Source organism: Aaosphaeria arxii (genome assembly GCF_010015735.1).
Source record: "Aaosphaeria arxii CBS 175.79 unplaced genomic scaffold BU24scaffold_14, whole genome shotgun sequence".
Classification (NCBI taxonomy): Eukaryota; Fungi; Ascomycota; class Dothideomycetes; order Pleosporales; genus Aaosphaeria; species Aaosphaeria arxii.
The window spans coordinates 526961-544664 of NW_022983487.1; the positions used below are offsets into that span (position 1 = coordinate 526961).

Here is a 17704-nt window from a genome sequence, read left to right on the forward strand (position 1 = left end):
ATAGCTGCTTTGTGCAACTTTTGTGCAACCGCCAGAGTCTCAGGATATCTTGATAGAGCACCAATCTTTGGATTGATTTTCGCCGTCGGGAATACTCTGGCCGCATAGATCGCGAGTGAACCGTCTTGAAAACCTAGCGCAAACCGATCTTTCACTGATAATTCATGACTGCTATGGAACGATGCGCAGGTGACCGCCACCCTGGTGTGGGATGGCACGAGTGTTATTGATGAGTTGACTGAATACTTGAGATCATGAAGCATTATCGTAGGTGGACGGGATGATGCGGACAACAACACATTGCCAGTAGCCGAAATAGAAAGCACGTTCGGAGGTGAGGGATGAGGAACGAGGGGAGCTAGTAAGCTGGCCGAATTGATCGAGTATACTTGTACGGAGTGGCTGAGTGCTGTGGTGAAGAATAGTGTTAGGGAGTCGGGGGAGAATAATAGGATTTGCGGCTTTTCCTGTGTGTAAAATGTGTTAGAGACTTCCATCACGAAGACCAGCAGGAGAGTGTACCTTTCTTTTACCCAGATCATAGTTCAAGTTAGTCCCGCGGCTGAGATCGTCAAGGATAACAATCTGGCTGTTGGCAATAGCGATAAGGCCGCTCCCATCAGTAACAGCCCGGGAATTCCCAATCTCGCTGTTTGGTGGACATGATAGTCGGACCCTTTCTTCCGATCCTGAATGTATAATGATAGAATTGGAGGTTGTGATTAGCAGGTTGTCTACCTCACAGGCCATGCTTTTGTCATTTCGAAGGCATATTCGATCTCGTTCTGTAGTTGTCTATCACCGAGCTTGCCTACCTTGTGGTAACTGCTGACACTCGAAGACGACCCAGTCAAATGTAGAAAGCGTAATTCAGCAGGCACCCAATCCCTTTAGGCTATGGCCAAAATCAAAAGCAAAAGCAAGAAACATCCTAATTGATACCTTCATGTTCTATGATAACTAGCGTAAAAGAGCGTCAAGGTTCACATCTTCGTTCAACGGGTGAGACCAAGCTACCTAGGTATACAAGACTGCCAATCCTCCAACATTCCGTGCCAGCGAAACGATTACACTCCCTCAGGCAGCAGGCGCCATCTAGCATGAGCCCCTAGCATCTAGACCAAGGGCGACGCACTTAGGGTCAGTGATACTCTTTTCACATCCTGGCTTTCCGCCGTCCCAACCCGTAAGTCGACTAGCCATATCGTTAGGATACCAAACGCTCTTCGCACCATCGTCATGGGTCAATTTTTCATCACTCAATCGTCCAGCGTTGTAAGAGTGACCAGCTAAAAAGTCCACGTCAGTAAATGTAACGTCTCAATAATTGACCAAGTATACTGACCAGCAAAAGGATTGCCATCCCAGAATGACTTGGGCGCCACATCTATCAACCAACCTAGTCCCTCCTTGTCACCATTCAGGTGAGTGAGAAAACCCGGCGTGCCTTTAGGGGCCCAGTTCGCCTGCGACACACCAAATACACCATCGAGGATCATTTGCTTGATATTCTCAGGTTTACCTTCGACACCACCCTTGATTTGCATGAGACCACAATCTTTCTTCTCCGGGCCAGTGCATTCAACATCCACCTTACCGCCTGACTGCAAGAAGTTAGTATCAGGCTGAAATGGGGAAATATTGGGTCATTTCAAACCTCTTGCATGATGACTGCGAGAATAAGTCGCGCATCAACGAAGCTCATCTCGCTAACCTCCTCGATAGCCTTTTTGATTTTCTCGTTATGAGTATCGCCGCCATTGTGCTCTTTAATGATAGGCTCATTGATCTCCCACATGGTCTCCCAGGACACCCACTCATCAATACCTGGATAATCCTTTGCTTCGGGCCCGACACAGGTGTAGACGCTCTTTGGATCGGCGGGCTTGTCTATTCCGTCCTTAGAAGTGTGGGGCCTATACCATTTCTCCCTCAAGTCTTCACGTAGGGTCTCCACCTTATCGCCATAACCCTTGTCGTAGGTTTCGCTGGATCCACCACCTGCTGAGGGCTCTGGGCCGCCGGCAGATGTTGTACCCGATGGTTGGGCGGCTCCAGTGGCCGTTGATGCAGATGCCGATGCTCCTGTCGCCGATGCTCCTGTCACCGATGCTGCGAACAGGGACTCGTCTGAGGTAACGGACTCAGCTTCTAGCGTTGCTGTGGGCAGAACTGACGAAGTAGCTGCCGAGGAGCTGATCTCGCCCTCGGGCTGGCGAACGAACTTGTCGGATGGCCAGGCGTATGCACCGGCGAAGAGAAGCGGAATAATGGCGGAAGTAGAACGCATAGTGACCTGCACAATGGATACAAATAATAAAATGAATCTAGAATGAAAGAGAGATAAGAGATTGGAGAAGATAGCAGCGCACTGGAATGATTCATTGTGATGGCGTTGTTGGTGATATATAAAGTATATCCTGCATAGCTACCAAGCATCACCATTGTACATTGTCTAGTTGGCTCGTAGTATTCGATCCGAAGGCCGCTGGCGGAGAATATGTTTTGCGTGATAGTGTCTAGAATGTTTGATCCTGCCCGCTAGCACAAGCCATGCCGACATCCATGTGGGATTGAACCAGGTGCATCTCAGAAGTTCGGAATAAAGTAGACATGAAAGAGATACGTCAAGACTGCCCGAACAAAGGTTTACTCCATCATACTAACAAAAATCCGCACTCAAGCGATAATTTGTGGAGTTTCAGCAGCTGTCTCTCCCTCTCCCTCTCCCTCTCTCTTCATATGACACGAGGCAATCATTGGAAGTCCTCGCTGCACTCGAAGTATGAAGCGCAAGAGTCGGAAAATACCAATCGGAAAGGAATGCGTCAAAAAATATCGTGTTCCAAACAGCAATCTGGAGTTAGGATGCTGGGGTCAGAGGTCACGGAAGGGATGCCTGGATCCGCAGGACCCAGGTGAAGACAGATTTATCTGACCATGTCATCCAGCCTCGCAGTCCTTATAGGTTTATGTCCATTTGCGGTTAGTGCGGTTCCCTGTCGGGACATAAGATTCTGAAACATTGTTCCTGAATCGAATTCTGTCAAGATTCCCGCTATTGCATGAAACCCGGATCAGAGCCTGAACATTGGCCTGGTGGGAGCCTTATAGCTCGGGCGATCCTTTTAGGTACCAGCAGATGAATCTAGGAATTTTGGACACAAACAGGGATTCAGGGATTGGATCTGACTATTGATGTTGCTGTCTAGCTCAACCGCGCATACTGTTTACCCCACTTTTCTGCTATATCCTCTTCTGTAAATCGTTTCGTCTTACTTCTGAGCATCTCAGCCCGCTCTTCCATAGTCATTTCCGTCTGCTCACCCATGGGCACTAGGCATCGTGCAAGATGCATGTAGTTCTTAGTCAATAGGGTGATGGTGAGCATGAAGTAATCTATATTGTAGAACACAAGAGCATGCTCGTCTGCATACTGCTTTTTCTGTTTCAGGAAAGCCATGGGATGATCCCTCCAATGACGCAATGGGTTGAGATGATGTGATGTGTGATAACCATCATTGTAGCAGTGACGGTTGGACTATACAGTCTATTGTTAGCGATTTGGCTTTGCCCAGTCACGCAAGAGACTTACCGGTACATCGACAAGCGTGATACTAGATCGAAAATCCGAATCTGGTTTGAGCTCGTCTACAAATGCATGCTGACCCCAATTGCCCACCATCAGGGCCAGTCTCATGAACAGAAGCGGGATCAAGAAGACAAACGTGGTTGCAGTGGCGTTGATCCTAGTAAACATAAAGAGCAAGAACGCGTAATTCGCTATTTCGCATCCTCCAGCTTTGATGGCGAGGCCGGGCTTCTTCCTCTGGATGAAGTAACGAGGTAAGTCAAACCAAACGAGGAAATAAAACCGCCCGACATATTGTAAGAAGTGCCAAACATCGTCTCTCTGGTATCGGACAGTCGAGGAAAGATCATTTGGACCGTTTCCTTCAATGTGATGATGTTTAACATGGTGGAAGAAATAGCTGTTCCAAGTATGGCCCATCAACGGATCCAATATGTAGGGAAATGTGTGATCCACAGGTCCTAAGCGTTTGTTCAAGACACCTCGCATATGGATATGTTGGTGCATCAACAGCGTATATGGTCCCATATAATAACCCTGCATGGCAAGATGGAGCAAGCCATGCCACCAGCGAAAGCTGTAGAAGAGGTATATTGCAGAGGGCACGCTCGTGGCGAAGTAGATGATCAAGTGTGTGAGCATGACGACATCGGTATCTACTCGGACTATGCGGCGTCCCCAGCGGGTATACGGGTCTATCATCCACTTCCTCAGAAATGGAGACTTGATGTCGGATGTGTCTACGCTGGCGAAAACGGTGGGCTCGAAGATCGATGAACCGGGATCATTGAGGCTACGAAGAAGCTCTATGGTTTGATGATCGCGATCCAGTGCGTCTAGGGTTGCATTAGGTGGCCGTGCTGAGCTATATTTTGATGTGAAAGAGTGTGCGAACCTTGGGGCGAGGCAGAGTCAACGCGACGACCACGGTTCACGACAGAACTTTTACGACCGGTTGGGATACCGGCCTGTTGAATCGGGAAGCCATCTGAAGCCTTCTGGTATTGCTCTCGATCTCTTTGTAGGGTTTCGAGGACCAGGCGGTCTGGGACAGTAAGAGCTTGGTCAAGCTTGAAGTAGAGATCTGTCATTGTTATGGAGTCTTCTGTACAGATACTCGTAGGTAGATATCCAGTAAGGTGCCAGGTAGGCATTCAGGGACAGGGGATGATGGATTAGATTAGATAAGATAAGATAAGATAAGATCTTTCCCACAGGGACTTGATTACCAATCAGAATGCGACAACAATAATGCAGCACATCATGGATTTACAAGTTTTTGCATTGGTGATTACTTGTAAGAGGACAAGAGAATAAAAATATTCTTCAAAGAAGAAGGAAAGGGTAGGAAATGTATAGTAGTGTAGTGAGTGGGTACACAGCGGTGACCCGTAACCAACAATAGACCAGAGACTAACTTCTTGGTAAATTGTTCGATCTGGAGGGAGTAAGTAATGTAATTACCTACAAATATATACCTAGTAACATATGTACATAGTTGTGGTAAAGTAACTGACCTGATTCGTTAGAGAGTAACTACGGAGTACGGAGGACGGAGTAGAGAGTCACCATTTAGTTAAGGGAGAGCCGAATCGTAGTGCCTCCAAGTAGCGGTGTATGCACCATGCGTGCATGCGTATCGAGCACGGAGTACTAAATAGTTACACCATATATGTATGTAGATATATATGTACGAACTAATCTAGCGCACTACATACCCTAATCTGTAATTTCCCTATAATGCCGTGCCTGTCACTCTTCCTCCCTATAATCGTGTGCCCGCCCCCGGGAATTACCACTTCAGTTATACTCTTAGGACTGGACACCCCATTGCCTCCTTGGTATGCCAGTCATAGCTATTATACGGAGTAGAGGTAGCCAAAATAGAGGGCCAGGTTCACGCTTTTGAAAATTCGCATCTAGAACCCACAAATCAGCCGGCTAGTGCTGTGATTGAATTGTTTATGAGTAACAACTACCTAGCAGTCTAGAGGTGGCGGTCAAGTTCCACCGTCTTCCAAGATATGGGTTCATATCATCCCACTTCGTTAAGGCCACGGGTGCTATAGATTCATAGATACACATACATGTTCTCTACCCCTAAAAAAACACCTCTGCTCCTTCCAGCTCCTCTGATCCATCTCCGCTGTTCGTCTCTCTCTTTTTACTTCTCTTTCAACAGTACCAATACCAAGCGAAGAGCAAAATCGCGAAGCCTGCCGGACACCAAATTATGACCTTCATGATTGTTATCGACCTTTCAACAGAAATCGAGTTTCAGTTTCCGCAGCACGGATAAACTCTCACCTCGGGGCCACGGCCATGCTGAACCGCACTCACTTCTGTGGAGTCATGTTGTTTGTGAGATCCAAGGGCCTAAGAGTTGCGCGCGTTAACTGGCGGGCTGATAAAGATTTCATCTGAATGCATATGCTTTCCAATTGGAGTGGTGGCAAGACGTTCGTCTACCCAGTGATCAACGGCCCATGCCACTACAAGGCATGGTACCGTGCGGGTAGTACCGTACTATTTTGCTTATTATCCTACATCTCAATTGTCTCATATGAATGGAACAACTATACGTATACAGCATGATATCATCGCGCAGCGATAGTACTATTTTGCCATCCATCAAAGTGATATTCAGTGACGGTCTGACCATTCACCGCACCCCAAGTCTCCCCGGTAGGCATCTGCCCTACCTTGCCTCTAAAGTCTTTGAACCACACGTCCGTGATGTGTGACCGCAGGTGTTGCATGCAAGTCGGATAGTATGGCGTAGACGTATGCGTCTTGAGCCAGCAGAGCGATGCAGTGGCAGGGTTGCCATTGATCACTGTGACGCCGTCCCAGACAATGTTTCTAATGACGCTATCAAAGCCGTACGACCGGAATCCCGTGGCGGTGTCTCCATCGAAGGTGAGATTCGATATCAGGATGTCAGAAATGGTGTCAAGTTGTTGGGCTGCTGTCGGTCGAATCGTACCGATGATGTTCATGGCAATAAGTGCCCCACCCCAGGCGCCTCTGCAGTCGATGTCTGATGCAGTGACGTTGTGCGTATCGACGTCTATAGCCAGACATATGCCTACCGTACCACCGTGTTCGACACGAGAACGAAGACTGATGCTGACGTTGGACACCGTGATGGAGTGAGTCTCCCCGAGCTCAATGGCTACCGCATCGTGTTCGTTCCTCGAATAGCGACCCCATTGTTCTTCCATACTCATATTCATGTTCATAATGGCCACCCCGGAGCTTTGCCCGTCGACACGAAAAAAGCGATGCCTACCGCAAGTCAGTGCATGCACGGAGCATATCTCTTTGTGATAAATACATACATCACGTTTTTCATTACCAAGTTATCAAAATGAATGTCCGTGGAACCATTCGTGATGTGAGCAAACGGCTTGTAGGTCGAAATCCCACCGTCCCACCTGCCACGATAGTAACTAATCGCATTTCCGTCAATCACTCCTCTCCCAGTCAGGCTCCGTACCCGCGCCCCTTGAACACCCGTAAATGTTAATGTGGAATCAACGTTATTCCAGTAGGACCAGTCATTGGCGATGATAAGTCGTCCTTCGATTTGGACATCGCAGTTCCTGCACGGTGAGAAGATGATTGGAGTGCGAATGCTGTAGGTTTGGTCGGCGGGTAAAACGATCGTGCCACCATCGCCGCATTTCTTGAGAGCATCGTTGATAGCAGGAGCATCATCGACTTGCTCATATCCCTGCGCCAGTGGAGTACAGAGACCGCGATTCTGCATCAGTGCATCATAAGCAACAACGTGATCGAACTGGCTCAACCAAGCGAGAATGGCCGGCACCGAAATGATGGAATGTGCCTTCATGTTGCTTCTATCTCGAGTGAAAAGTATGAGACGGATTGATGCGCTGTCGACCAAGGCCTAACGCAGACCTCACCCTTCCTTTATAGACATGCAAAGAGTCTTACACAGGGCCCAACGCGCTTGGGCCATTGGGACGGAAAGAGGAGTGGGTTACATGTCAGGTATATTTAGCAACGTAGATGCCTCGATGCAATACTTTCGTTGCATTGCGAAGTTGTAGTCGTAGGTGTCGATGTCGGATGATTTCGACCAGAAAATCAATTTACCCCAAATTGCTCTGCAGATGGATTAATAGCGATTATGCAAGTACGGAATGGAAGAAGAGTTTTGCCTAGGATTAGAAATTATGTAGACCGCGAAACACGGACAATCGCACTGCATTCATGATCAGTATTGCTGTCATGTCCCTAATTCACGATATGTTGTTGCTCTATATGTGCCCCCTGCAAGCGAGGTCTGATGGAACTATCAGGACAACTACTCTGATCCTGGTACCTGCGGTATGCCGTCTCGTTACCAGAGGGGATTTTTGCATTTCCAACACGTGGTAATAGTAATAGCAATGCACAAGATAATGCTGTTGTTTCTTAATCTAGAGATATGAAAGTTTTGAGTGTACATGTAAAGATCAATGTGAAAGTATATACAGGAATGCCGTCTACCAGTCACGTACGCTCGAAGCGGTCGAGCCATGCGTGACAATTTGAAACCCCAGCCAGGTCATGTATCGTAGACGTTTTCGTAGTAAGCGTCATCATGGCGATATGTGATTTCTTTTCGTCCTTTCCCTGAACGTAAGGTCTCAAACAACCCAGGGTCCTCTTCTCCGCTCTTTCTCGCCAACAACCAGGCACTCTGACAAATGAAATATGCTCTATCTTCTCTCTCAAATGCGTCCAAACCAATGCCCTTTGCTTGGGTATGGACTGGCGTGATATGTAAACCATGTGATGGCTTGGGACTTTCGAACTTATTGCCGTCAAGCAGCCGTAAGTGACAAGACTGGCAGGCGAGATACTCTCGAGGACGATTCTGTGATGTAGATGTAGTTGTTGCTATTATTTTGCAGTCTCATCGAACAACGAGTTCGGGAATGCGTGCCAATTAATCTCTAATTGCAGTAGACGTAGGCAGATGTCACGTTGGTGACGCGAGTGGTAGCCAAATCTTTGATGCGTACTTGTGGACATGGCTGGAAGTCGCAGTTCGTCTCTTCCTCGACTCTCGGCATGCCATAGACTGGTTTCCCATCAAACGTGATGATTGCTGGGGATGCGGTCAGTGGTTATGATATTACGCCCATGTAGGGACATGTCCGCTTACCGGTCTTGATCTCTTCGTCCTCTATGCTGAGATCATCTTCATCGTCTGCATACTCGTCGCCACTCTGGTCCGTATAGTCTTCGTAGTCCTCTTCAAACCCCTCTTCCCAACCTTCTGCCTCGTCGTAGTCCTCCCACTCAGCCTCTTCATCTCTCCAAGCCTGTCTTTCCTTGAGAACTTTCAATTCTTTTTCGACAGCGCTCAAGCGGATGTTTTGGCGTTCAATCTCCTGCAATGCGCCTTGCAATGCATCAATGACCTGGATCCGCGTCTCGGGGTCCAATGGGCCGTCCAGTACGGGGATATTGAATTCCGGCTTTCCATCCAAGAATGGGACATATCGAACGGCTTGGACATGAAAGAGCGGGGAATCTATGTTGGTCTGCGAGGGCTGACTCCTACAATGTTGGACTTTGGAATTGGGCTTTCGATCGTTACGGAGGTTGAAGTGGACAAGAAGGGCTAGGAGCAGAATGATCCAGTCCAACAAGATGTCGCCGTTCGGCAGATGAACGGCGGAGGTTATCATCTTACTTGTGAGGTGGTTAAGGTGGTGAGAATATGAGTGGGGCGTGTACCCGGAAGCCGCTTCGCCTGGACGCCGGGACCTGCCCAGGTGTATCGCGCATACATGGAGCTCCTGATGGGCAGGTAGAGGGAATGCGACATTATGGTGATGGTAGGATAATGTTTCCATTGTACGACGAAAACATTGTGACGCCACTGGAGGAGGGAAAGAGGGAGAGAAGAGGAAGGGAGGGGAGGGACGAGGAGAGTAGAGAGTGGAGGAGAGGAGAGGCGAGGAGGAACACGGCACGAGTAACTACCTATGGCTAGGTATAATTAGTTAGTGACCGTTGACAGGTAGTCATTGGGGTCGATACCCACCTGATACTGATACCTACTGTACATACCTAGATAAAGCTTACAAGTATTATTACTCGTAAGTAGTTAGTTTACGAATTGGTTTATTATTCGTAGGGATGGGGATGGGGATGAGATGGACTTGGGCGGTGGATGGGGGGATGGGACGGGACTCACGGGAACGATGGGATGGGATGGGACGAGATGGAGAAATCGATAGTTGGACCAGCCGCTAATCCAGAACCGTTATGGTCTAACCCAATCTAGACTAACCTCATAAACACGTCACGATTCTCACGCAGCGACCTTTTCCTCTTTCCATCCTCAGTCCAACAGTCCAACAGTCCAACTCCATAATACATCACACTACTACTCCGGAATAGTAACGGGCTGCCAGTCCGACTCTCATCGCATCACATCAATGCAAACGTGTTTGTCAGTCCCCAAATACGAAATAGTTGATACCGGTAACCGCCCGCACTTGTTCTACATACCTCGTATATAGTGTACGGAGTAGGTACCTAGGTAGGTAGGTATCAATGATCTACAGAACAGTCCAGGCAAAGCATCAACATCATCCCGCTGCCCCAGCCCCCGTCCATATATGCGGCATGTTCATGTCCATGCCCAGATTGAAATAGGAATTGGAATAGAAATCCAGATCGAAATCCAAATCTATATCTATATCGAGCGTAGCGGACGGCAAGATCGAGAGTGTTTCTGGAACACGGATGTCTTCGTCCTTCAACGAGAGGATCTCCCTCGCAATAACGCCCATGCTTCCGTATTCCCTTGATCCCGCTGGCCAGTACTCTCCCAACATCTTCAGCACCCCCATATTCAAGCGAATCTTCTCCCTCTCCTCGCTTAACCTTGGCTCGCGAAACAGATGCGCACAGGCCGAAAGATGAGCGATCGTCATGTTGGCAATCATGCATATTATGAACGGTGTATGGGTCGCAAACCGCGTCGGCAATGTAAGTAGCGACGACAGTTTGTCGATTGCGTAGAGACACTTGGCTGTATGTACGTGCGCGTCTTCCCGGATGACCATCATCGAAGAGGCTGAAGAGGGCGGTGCGGGAGGCGCACATTGCGAGACCGACTCAATTGGACAATAATGAAGGCTTGAGATTTCGCGATGTAGGTCGACGATGTATCTGCATGCCCGATAAGATTTTCCCATTGACGAAACTTTTGAGAGACTTACGTATACCTCAGAATATTTGCCTTGAATAGCAGCTCGTCTACGGTTCCGTCATCTCGAAGTATCCTCCGCTTCGATGCGGGTAATAGAGAGCACCAAGCGGACATTGTGGTATCTGCATTTGAGCATATGGTTTTCGCTTGATCAAGGTCACCTGAACGCCCGGTGGCAAGGACACGGTTGACCCCTTGTGTGAATCCGATCAAATGCGCAAACGACGAGAATTCCATACTGGAAAACTCCCGCACGTCATAGCTGCGTAAATTTGGGCTGGGCGGGATTTGCTACAACAAAGTTACCAATGTCTGGTCAATCTCAACTTGCGATCAATGAACGTACGCCACAGTCATACAGCTCTTCCTCACATGGCAGCTCGGTAGTTATGTGCAATGCTCCTGTCTTTGTTGGGAATGTATGCGTGCTCCCTGCGATATGTGCGTCTGTAATGTATAGCTGCCACCACGTCCTCCTCCAACTCTCCTCAAGAACTGGGTCGTCGCAGCCATGTTGTTTCGCAAACTGTGCACGGTGCATTCCGATATCGACTGCGACCTGGATTGCTTCATCCAATATGTTGCGACCTCGTTGTGGTTCATTGCACCAATATACGGCAATGGAGTACAAGGTCAACGTTTGCACGAAAACGGGGGTAAAATGCGAGCCTTGAGACCGAACCTCGTTAACAGCTTTCAAAGCGATCTCAGATAATAGATCGGAGGGGGCAGAGTCCGTGAAGATAGATCCTATGTATAACAACACGGGAAGGAGAGTGCAGGCGAAGCCCGGTTCATTTACCAATCGCGCGTGGAGAGCAACCTTGGGGAGGACGCATGGATGCGACGCATGGAAGTAGACGTAGTATTGTGTCAACAGGCGGTCCGCCTGGATTCCAGTAATACCAGATGTTGCTTCACGGAGCCATGCAACTGACCCGAACCCAAATAACGACCCAAGGTCCAATAAGGCGTCCGAGTTGCCCGTCGACGAAGGTGGAGAAGTGCGGAACGGACTGCGAGACGAGCCGGATGAACCACTCCGGGCGGATGTGCTTCCAGCCACACTCAAGGACGGTGGAGCGTGAACCACAGGCCCATTAATAGTGGGAGCTTGCGCTGGGTCAGGCCAGCTCGCTGCTTGTACTGGAGCCGCAGCAGGGCGTCGAGGGCGGCCTCCCCGGCGGGATTTCTGATATTCGCATTGTTTGCCATCAACTCGGCAGCGAATGCAGGATGGTTGTGTGGAATCACACTTTACTTTTCTCAGGCGACTACACGGTTGGTCAATAATGTAGATATCTGTCAGTTAGCAGTGTTCAGAGACCACAGACATACCATGCAATGCACGCGAGTGCGACGCGCCGGATAGGTTTCCTCGAAAGCAAAGCCTCGGACAAAGCTTCATCGGATTCCATCGAGGACCATGGAGAGATTCAAGATATGTAGAGCCAGAGGACTGGGAAGTCAGGCTTCCCGGATGGCGCTGTCACATTATTTATTCAACGACATTTTCAATCTTACCTTTCGCAGGGTCGGCTGTTCCGAGACGCCGACATGAGTAGAGGCTGTATTACAATGGCACGAATGGATAATGTTAGTCTACGAGGTACCGAGGTTGAATCCCAGTAGAAGGACCCTGTCGCGTCTGGTAAGGCTCTCCAATCATAGTTCTTGGGATAAAAGAAAAACTAAGAAAAGATGTCCTAGATGTGTCCTATCGAATAGCTGTCATGGGCGGGCATGGGTTACATTGTTCTGCGAGGCGTTTGGGATGCAGTGCTTACTAAATGATCATTGCATGACCGTAGACATGACTGCAGCGAGGATGTTTTTTTTGAGGGGACAGATGATGACTCAATTTTGACTTCAGTTGACCAGCTGCCTTCGCCCAGTAATAATGCAGATAGCTGCATTTGACACTACACTGCGGCTGAGGAAGTATCCGATGGTGGAGTTCCGCTTCCATAGGAGTCATGGAAGTCGCCATCTCTTATACTTGTGCCAAGGACCTTCAATTCACCCCTCGTTGTCTAACACGTGCTGCTATACCTAGGTAGTTACACCAAACAATCTGTTTATATTTGAAATGTCTCTCGAAGATGGCTCGGTGAACTCTGCTAGCATCATCGTTCGAGTTTGTCCCACTGTGCGGCTATGCATATAAGGCATGTGAGCGAGACTCGAGTGAGGTCAAGAATGGTAAAGTTTGATTCATTTCTGCAGTCATAATCTTGGGTATCTATCTATCTTCTTCAAAGTTTGACGATGCTAATTTCGCCAGATGCTCCGCAGTGGTCTACCAATTTGACCCACACAGCATCTGGCAACCAGCGCCCACCCTTCGCCGCAACCCTCTCCGGCACCTGCCATCTGCTTTCCCCATCCTCCAAAATCCTTCTTGTGACCATGACCTCCTCTGCCACGAGACCTCCCTCCGAATCCGCGGTCGCGACCATGCCTGCACCAACAGCGGCCCTGCTGCTCTCTGGTTCAACGTCCAGGCAGACCTCTCGAACTTCCCGCTTCACCGCCACAGAAGTCGTCAGGAAACAATGGAGACCAAGGTCCAACCGCTGATGCCATAGTGCGCAAGCCAGCATCTTATCTATGTGCAACACAACCCTCGATTCGCCGCTCCTGCTCCGCACCGAACTGTCCTGGAACGATAGCACAGTGCCGACCATTCCATTCATGATTCTCGCCAACACGGCTGGCTTTCCCTGTCCGTAAGTTCGGGCGGGTGGTTTCCAAAACACGTCGACATCCCATCTCTTTACTTTCGATAGCCAGGGGAATTTCTTGATTATCTTCTTGAAATGTGTCGTGACCTTGTCGTTCCAGTGCTCTTGGACAAATGTATTCACGTGGCCCTTGAATACAATGGTGATATGTAGCTCTGCATTATTGGCCACCAGTTGCGTAAAGTACTCGCGGGCCTCCAAGAACTTGTACTTCTGCAGTTGCAGGAGGGATATGTTGCCACGGTGGATCGGCGTTATCCGGAGAGAAGTATGCGCCAATTCGTAGGCCTTGGATACGAATGGCAGTCCATTGCTAGACGCTGGAGCGGAGTGGTCGAAGGTTTCCGCGTAGATGGCGTTGCGGAGCTCAGGAGGGAGTTCGGGAAAGAGGAGACGCATCTTGCTGGTTTGTGTTTGATATAAGTGATTATGAACGGCGGCTCTCAGGCTGTAGAGAACTGAGGAAAATGCTGGACGGGTGCCCAACAGCGTCTGACCGCTGCCCTGCAGTGGGTTACTACTTATATGCTCGCACCCACTGCGAAGCTATTGTACCTATTGCTATTGTTCTACCATTTGGGTTCAGTTTCAGATACGGACAATAGAACTCAAGGTATCGTTTCTTGCGTACCTTCGAAGAATTTTGAAGGTGTGCGGCCCACTCTCGGCTACAAGTCGGCGAAGCGCTTTTTCCTTTTGACGCGCTCAATTGTCATCATCGTGATGATGTATTATTGTCGTCTTGAATAATTCGCGAAGTACTCTGTGTTCTATGTCTGGTTAATCGCGAAGCCACAACAGCATGCGGAGGAGGTTCACCTTCACCTTCACCAACCTTCCACATCGGACGTGGGTGAATCAAATCGTCATCAACTCCAGTGTCCAACGAGTAGAGCGGTTGACTCCTCAAATTCGACGCGTCAGACGTTCAATAATTACAGAGCCATGGAAGACTTTGTGATAGGGTAGATAATTGCGTAGTTGTGCGGGTGGGTTGAATGTCAGGAAGAATGCGAGTGAGTAGAAGTAAGTAGTGGCTCTCTCGTGAGGGTTAAAGTTAAATATTGTACTTGAAGGGGTGAATAAAAGGCGAACGTAAAACTTGCGAAGGTACTCGCATTCTTTTAAGCTACGGGACTATGTGTCAGAGGGGTTCGTTGCGATGATGTTTGTGCGGTGTAGTGAATGGTGGTTGACTCATTGTTGCAACAGCACCAATCATTGCGTCTCAGCCACACTCCTTTGCCGCGTCCATCCACCACTTGTACCTCCTACAAGTTTCAAGACTCAAGCTACATCGGATTAACCCTTCGTAAGCACTGTAATATGAGAGGATTCTCTTCAACTTCTTGCATCAAAGAATTCTGATTCAACGGGAAATTCAGCGGGTAAGTGTGGCCCGTGCGCGAACGCGAAACCACTGGCTGAATGGTCTATGACGAACATAAAAGGTGATACCTAATGTACGATTTGGTAGGTGATGAGCCAATTAATGGTCAGTTTCACAAGAATAGAGAAAGACAAAGTCAGAAATAGAGTCAGAAATAGAGTTGGAAAGAGACGGGACAGGAACTGAAGAAAGTATCTTGTACAATTGCCTGTGATCGTAAGAACGTGAGGATATGCTCCAAAAACGCCAAACCTGAACGCCGTGACCTTGTAGCTTTTTCCCTTCCTCTCAAGCAGCGTCGGCAGCGGTTTTAGCCTTCTCAAGCTTCCTCCGCTTCTTCCTGAGTCCCTCGGCTTCCTTGTCCCTCTTATCCTCGCCATATTCAATCCTCTTCATCAACTTTCGCTTGCGGCGAGACAACATCATCTTCTGGCGCTCCTTCTCCTCGGCTTCATCCTTCCTCTTCTTATCCGCCTTCTTCCTAATCTCGGCGTTCTTCACCTTCTGCGATTTGACTACTGGCTCGACTGATTCGCCGGCAGCCTCAGCCTCAAGCTCTCGTTGATGCTGTCGGCGAGCGAGTTCGCCATCCGAAACATCAGACTCAGCATCCGACTCAAAGCCTTCAAAGTCTCTAGCACTTGTAACTTCGTCCTCATCCGCCTCGTCCGAGTCAGACTCTGATCCACCGACATCCATACCTTCGCCTACTTCTACAGAATCCTCGCGATCGATAATGGCCTCGAGCCCATTCTTCTTGCCATTGGTGATAAGCTGCTCTGCCTCGTTCATTTCCTCGTCATCGTCCGCCTCGTCCTCTTCGTCCTCGAAAGCTTCTGCCTCTCCTTCCAATTCCTGTTGTTCCAAAGGAATGGTAGGGTCATACTCGCCCTTCTTGGCCTTGACCCAAGGACTCAGGTGGGGAGGCAGTTCCGCTCCAGGAGCGTAGAGGTCAGGGCGCAAGAGCTTCCCTTGGTTGACGCAGTCCCAGACCCATTGAGGTTGCACATATGTGCGTCCAGGCATAGTTGATCTAGGCCATTGCGCTTTGGTAACAGTTGCGCCACCGTTATCAGTCTCTGGAACATAAGGTTCTGGCAAAGAACCATTCGCTACAACCGGACGATCGACGATTTGGTGCGTTATGGCTGGGTTTGACTCATCTGTGGTGAAAGCTCCATCGCCCAGGCTGCCATCCCAGCCAACACGTTTTGATCCGAAAGCCTTCAGGATGAACTCAAGTGGGGCTCTCGGTGTTTCGCGAGAGAGGTAGAAGGTGAAGGGTGCAAAGAGAGCTGCTGCTTCGGCGCTGCTCGCCTCGGGTTGTGGCAGAACGTCCGCGTCGGCGGCCGTGGGTTCGAAGGTATCGATCGAGTCATTGTTGCTATCTTCTGTTCTGACGGCATCGGCCAGGGTCTCCTGTTGCTCTTGCTCGGTAGATGCAGCCAAAGCTACAATCTTCTCGACCTCGGCCTGAGCCTCCGCAGAGGTGATGGCTTGAGGCTCGATATCCTCGGCACTCGACTCATCACCTTGGGTGATCCGCCTGCCTTCGATTTGGAAAGCACCAAGCTCGCCACCTTGTTCGTCGCTCTTGGCATCAAATTTTGGCGGATATACCAGCCCGACCGAAGCGTATAGGCGGAAGTTTACGAAACCCAAAAGAGTTGTGTAAAATTCGACAAATGTGCCCATGATTCTGAAATCGATATCCCCTCCCGTCCGCTGTACGAAACGATAAGGCACAAGCCAAAGAATGTCCTGTCCCTGAATCGTCGCCTGGTAATAGATACCCTTGATGGAAAGGAAGGATTTTCGGAGCGCATGCGAAGCAATTACGTAGTGTTCGAATTCGAGGCATAGTCGCTGGCACAATGCAATGGTCTTTGCGGGGACGTACTCGGAGGAGGGTAGGTTCGCGAACAGGAACAACATGGACAATGCATCGTCGAGGTCGCGGAGGGCGTCAATGAAGGTTGGGTAACGCTCCTTGATGATATGGTCTAGCTTGACCTTTGGAATATGGGTTTTCTCGAGACGCTTTGCATCTCCAACTTCGCCACGGCCCAACGCACGCCCAATCTTCTTCGCAACCGCCTTGTGCTCACGGAACTTGTTCAACAGGGGTTCATGGAGGAGGTACTGGATATCTTTCGTGTAGTAAAAAGTGGTCGCGGCAGTGGATCCCTTGGAAACCTTCTTTTTGTTTCGTGGTTCTCGAGGATAGATTCCTGGAGTGAATTTGTCAATTGTGATCCTGGAGCAATGGACTTTTCCTCGAGCCACACAGGGGGGACGGACATACCTTTAAAGATACAAAGACGTCGGAAATCGGGGAGGGATATCTGAAGTTTCTTCACTGCGCGCGTACGAGTAATGTAGTTTTTGGCAGCACCGGATGTGCCTGAAGAAGGGGAATAGGTTGTCAGTGATTTCTCTCTTTACTTCCTCGTAACAGGCATTTGACGCACCTTTCTTCTTAATGCGACCCATTTCTGTTTGGCTGCTGGCTTGGGTGTAATAATCGCAAAGAGTTCTTGCGTATTGCGCGCGTGCAACAGACTTGGTAGCGGGACGAGGGAGGGAGAAAAAAAAGTTATTAGAGTTCCCAGCTTTAACGTTGCGTCAGCCAATCACAGCCAGTCCCAGCCAGTGCCAAGGTTATGAGACGCTAAAGCAACGGACCGCCGAACCTCCGACCTCCGCCACACATGTAGGTTCAGCCATCCAGGTGC

The 17704-nt window shown here is 49.2% G+C and overlaps 8 protein-coding genes across 8 annotated transcripts; 1 reads left to right on the forward strand and 7 right to left on the reverse strand.

Moving 5' to 3' along the window:
• Positions 1–922: 922 nt before the first annotated feature.
• BU24DRAFT_87114 (uncharacterized protein) lies at positions 923–2382 on the reverse strand. Its single transcript, XM_033534731.1, has 3 exons — positions 1658–2382; positions 1346–1604; positions 923–1289 (listed from the first exon to the last, which is right to left on the reverse strand). Exons 1-3 carry the CDS (start codon positions 2288–2290, stop codon positions 1096–1098), a joined length of 1086 nt encoding a protein of 361 aa, XP_033377654.1. The 5' UTR covers positions 2291–2382; the 3' UTR covers positions 923–1095.
• Positions 2383–3208: 826 nt separating this feature from the next.
• BU24DRAFT_468287 (uncharacterized protein) lies at positions 3209–4683 on the reverse strand (the record flags this gene model as incomplete). Its single annotated transcript, XM_033532510.1, has 3 exons — positions 3209–3541; positions 3596–4428; positions 4488–4683. The coding sequence occupies 3 exons, from the start codon at positions 4681–4683 to the stop codon at positions 3209–3211; spliced, it is 1362 nt and encodes a 453-aa protein (XP_033377655.1).
• Positions 4684–5675: 992 nt separating this feature from the next.
• On the forward strand, positions 5676–6205 carry BU24DRAFT_428854 (uncharacterized protein). The gene has a single exon (XM_033529579.1). The coding sequence runs from the start codon at positions 6017–6019 to the stop codon at positions 6185–6187; it is 171 nt and encodes a 56-aa protein (XP_033377656.1). The 5' UTR covers positions 5676–6016; the 3' UTR covers positions 6188–6205.
• BU24DRAFT_415237 (glycoside hydrolase family 28 protein) lies at positions 6190–7448 on the reverse strand (the record flags this gene model as incomplete). Its single annotated transcript, XM_033526276.1, has 2 exons — positions 6190–6880; positions 6934–7448. The coding sequence occupies 2 exons, from the start codon at positions 7446–7448 to the stop codon at positions 6190–6192; spliced, it is 1206 nt and encodes a 401-aa protein (XP_033377657.1).
• Positions 7449–8564: 1116 nt separating this feature from the next.
• Positions 8565–9771, reverse strand: BU24DRAFT_87264 (uncharacterized protein). Its single transcript, XM_033534733.1, has 2 exons — positions 9677–9771; positions 8565–9604 (listed from the first exon to the last, which is right to left on the reverse strand). Exon 2 carries the CDS (start codon positions 9466–9468, stop codon positions 8734–8736), a length of 735 nt encoding a protein of 244 aa, XP_033377658.1. The 5' UTR covers positions 9469–9604; positions 9677–9771; the 3' UTR covers positions 8565–8733.
• Positions 9772–11088: 1317 nt separating this feature from the next.
• On the reverse strand, positions 11089–12281 carry BU24DRAFT_428857 (uncharacterized protein). Its single transcript, XM_033529580.1, has 2 exons — positions 12174–12281; positions 11089–12109 (listed from the first exon to the last, which is right to left on the reverse strand). The coding sequence occupies exons 1-2, from the start codon at positions 12251–12253 to the stop codon at positions 11158–11160; spliced, it is 1032 nt and encodes a 343-aa protein (XP_033377659.1). The 5' UTR covers positions 12254–12281; the 3' UTR covers positions 11089–11157.
• Positions 12282–12957: 676 nt separating this feature from the next.
• BU24DRAFT_87216 (uncharacterized protein) lies at positions 12958–14421 on the reverse strand. The gene is made up of 3 exons (XM_033534732.1): positions 14399–14421; positions 14135–14349; positions 12958–14083 (listed from the first exon to the last, which is right to left on the reverse strand). Exon 3 carries the CDS (start codon positions 13976–13978, stop codon positions 13091–13093), a length of 888 nt encoding a protein of 295 aa, XP_033377660.1. The 5' UTR covers positions 13979–14083; positions 14135–14349; positions 14399–14421; the 3' UTR covers positions 12958–13090.
• A 459-nt stretch (positions 14422–14880) lies between these two features.
• On the reverse strand, positions 14881–17535 carry BU24DRAFT_380797 (uncharacterized protein). The gene is made up of 3 exons (XM_033524726.1): positions 17441–17535; positions 17275–17373; positions 14881–17200 (listed from the first exon to the last, which is right to left on the reverse strand). The coding sequence occupies exons 1-3, from the start codon at positions 17460–17462 to the stop codon at positions 15258–15260; spliced, it is 2064 nt and encodes a 687-aa protein (XP_033377661.1). The 5' UTR covers positions 17463–17535; the 3' UTR covers positions 14881–15257.
• Positions 17536–17704: the final 169 nt, after the last annotated feature.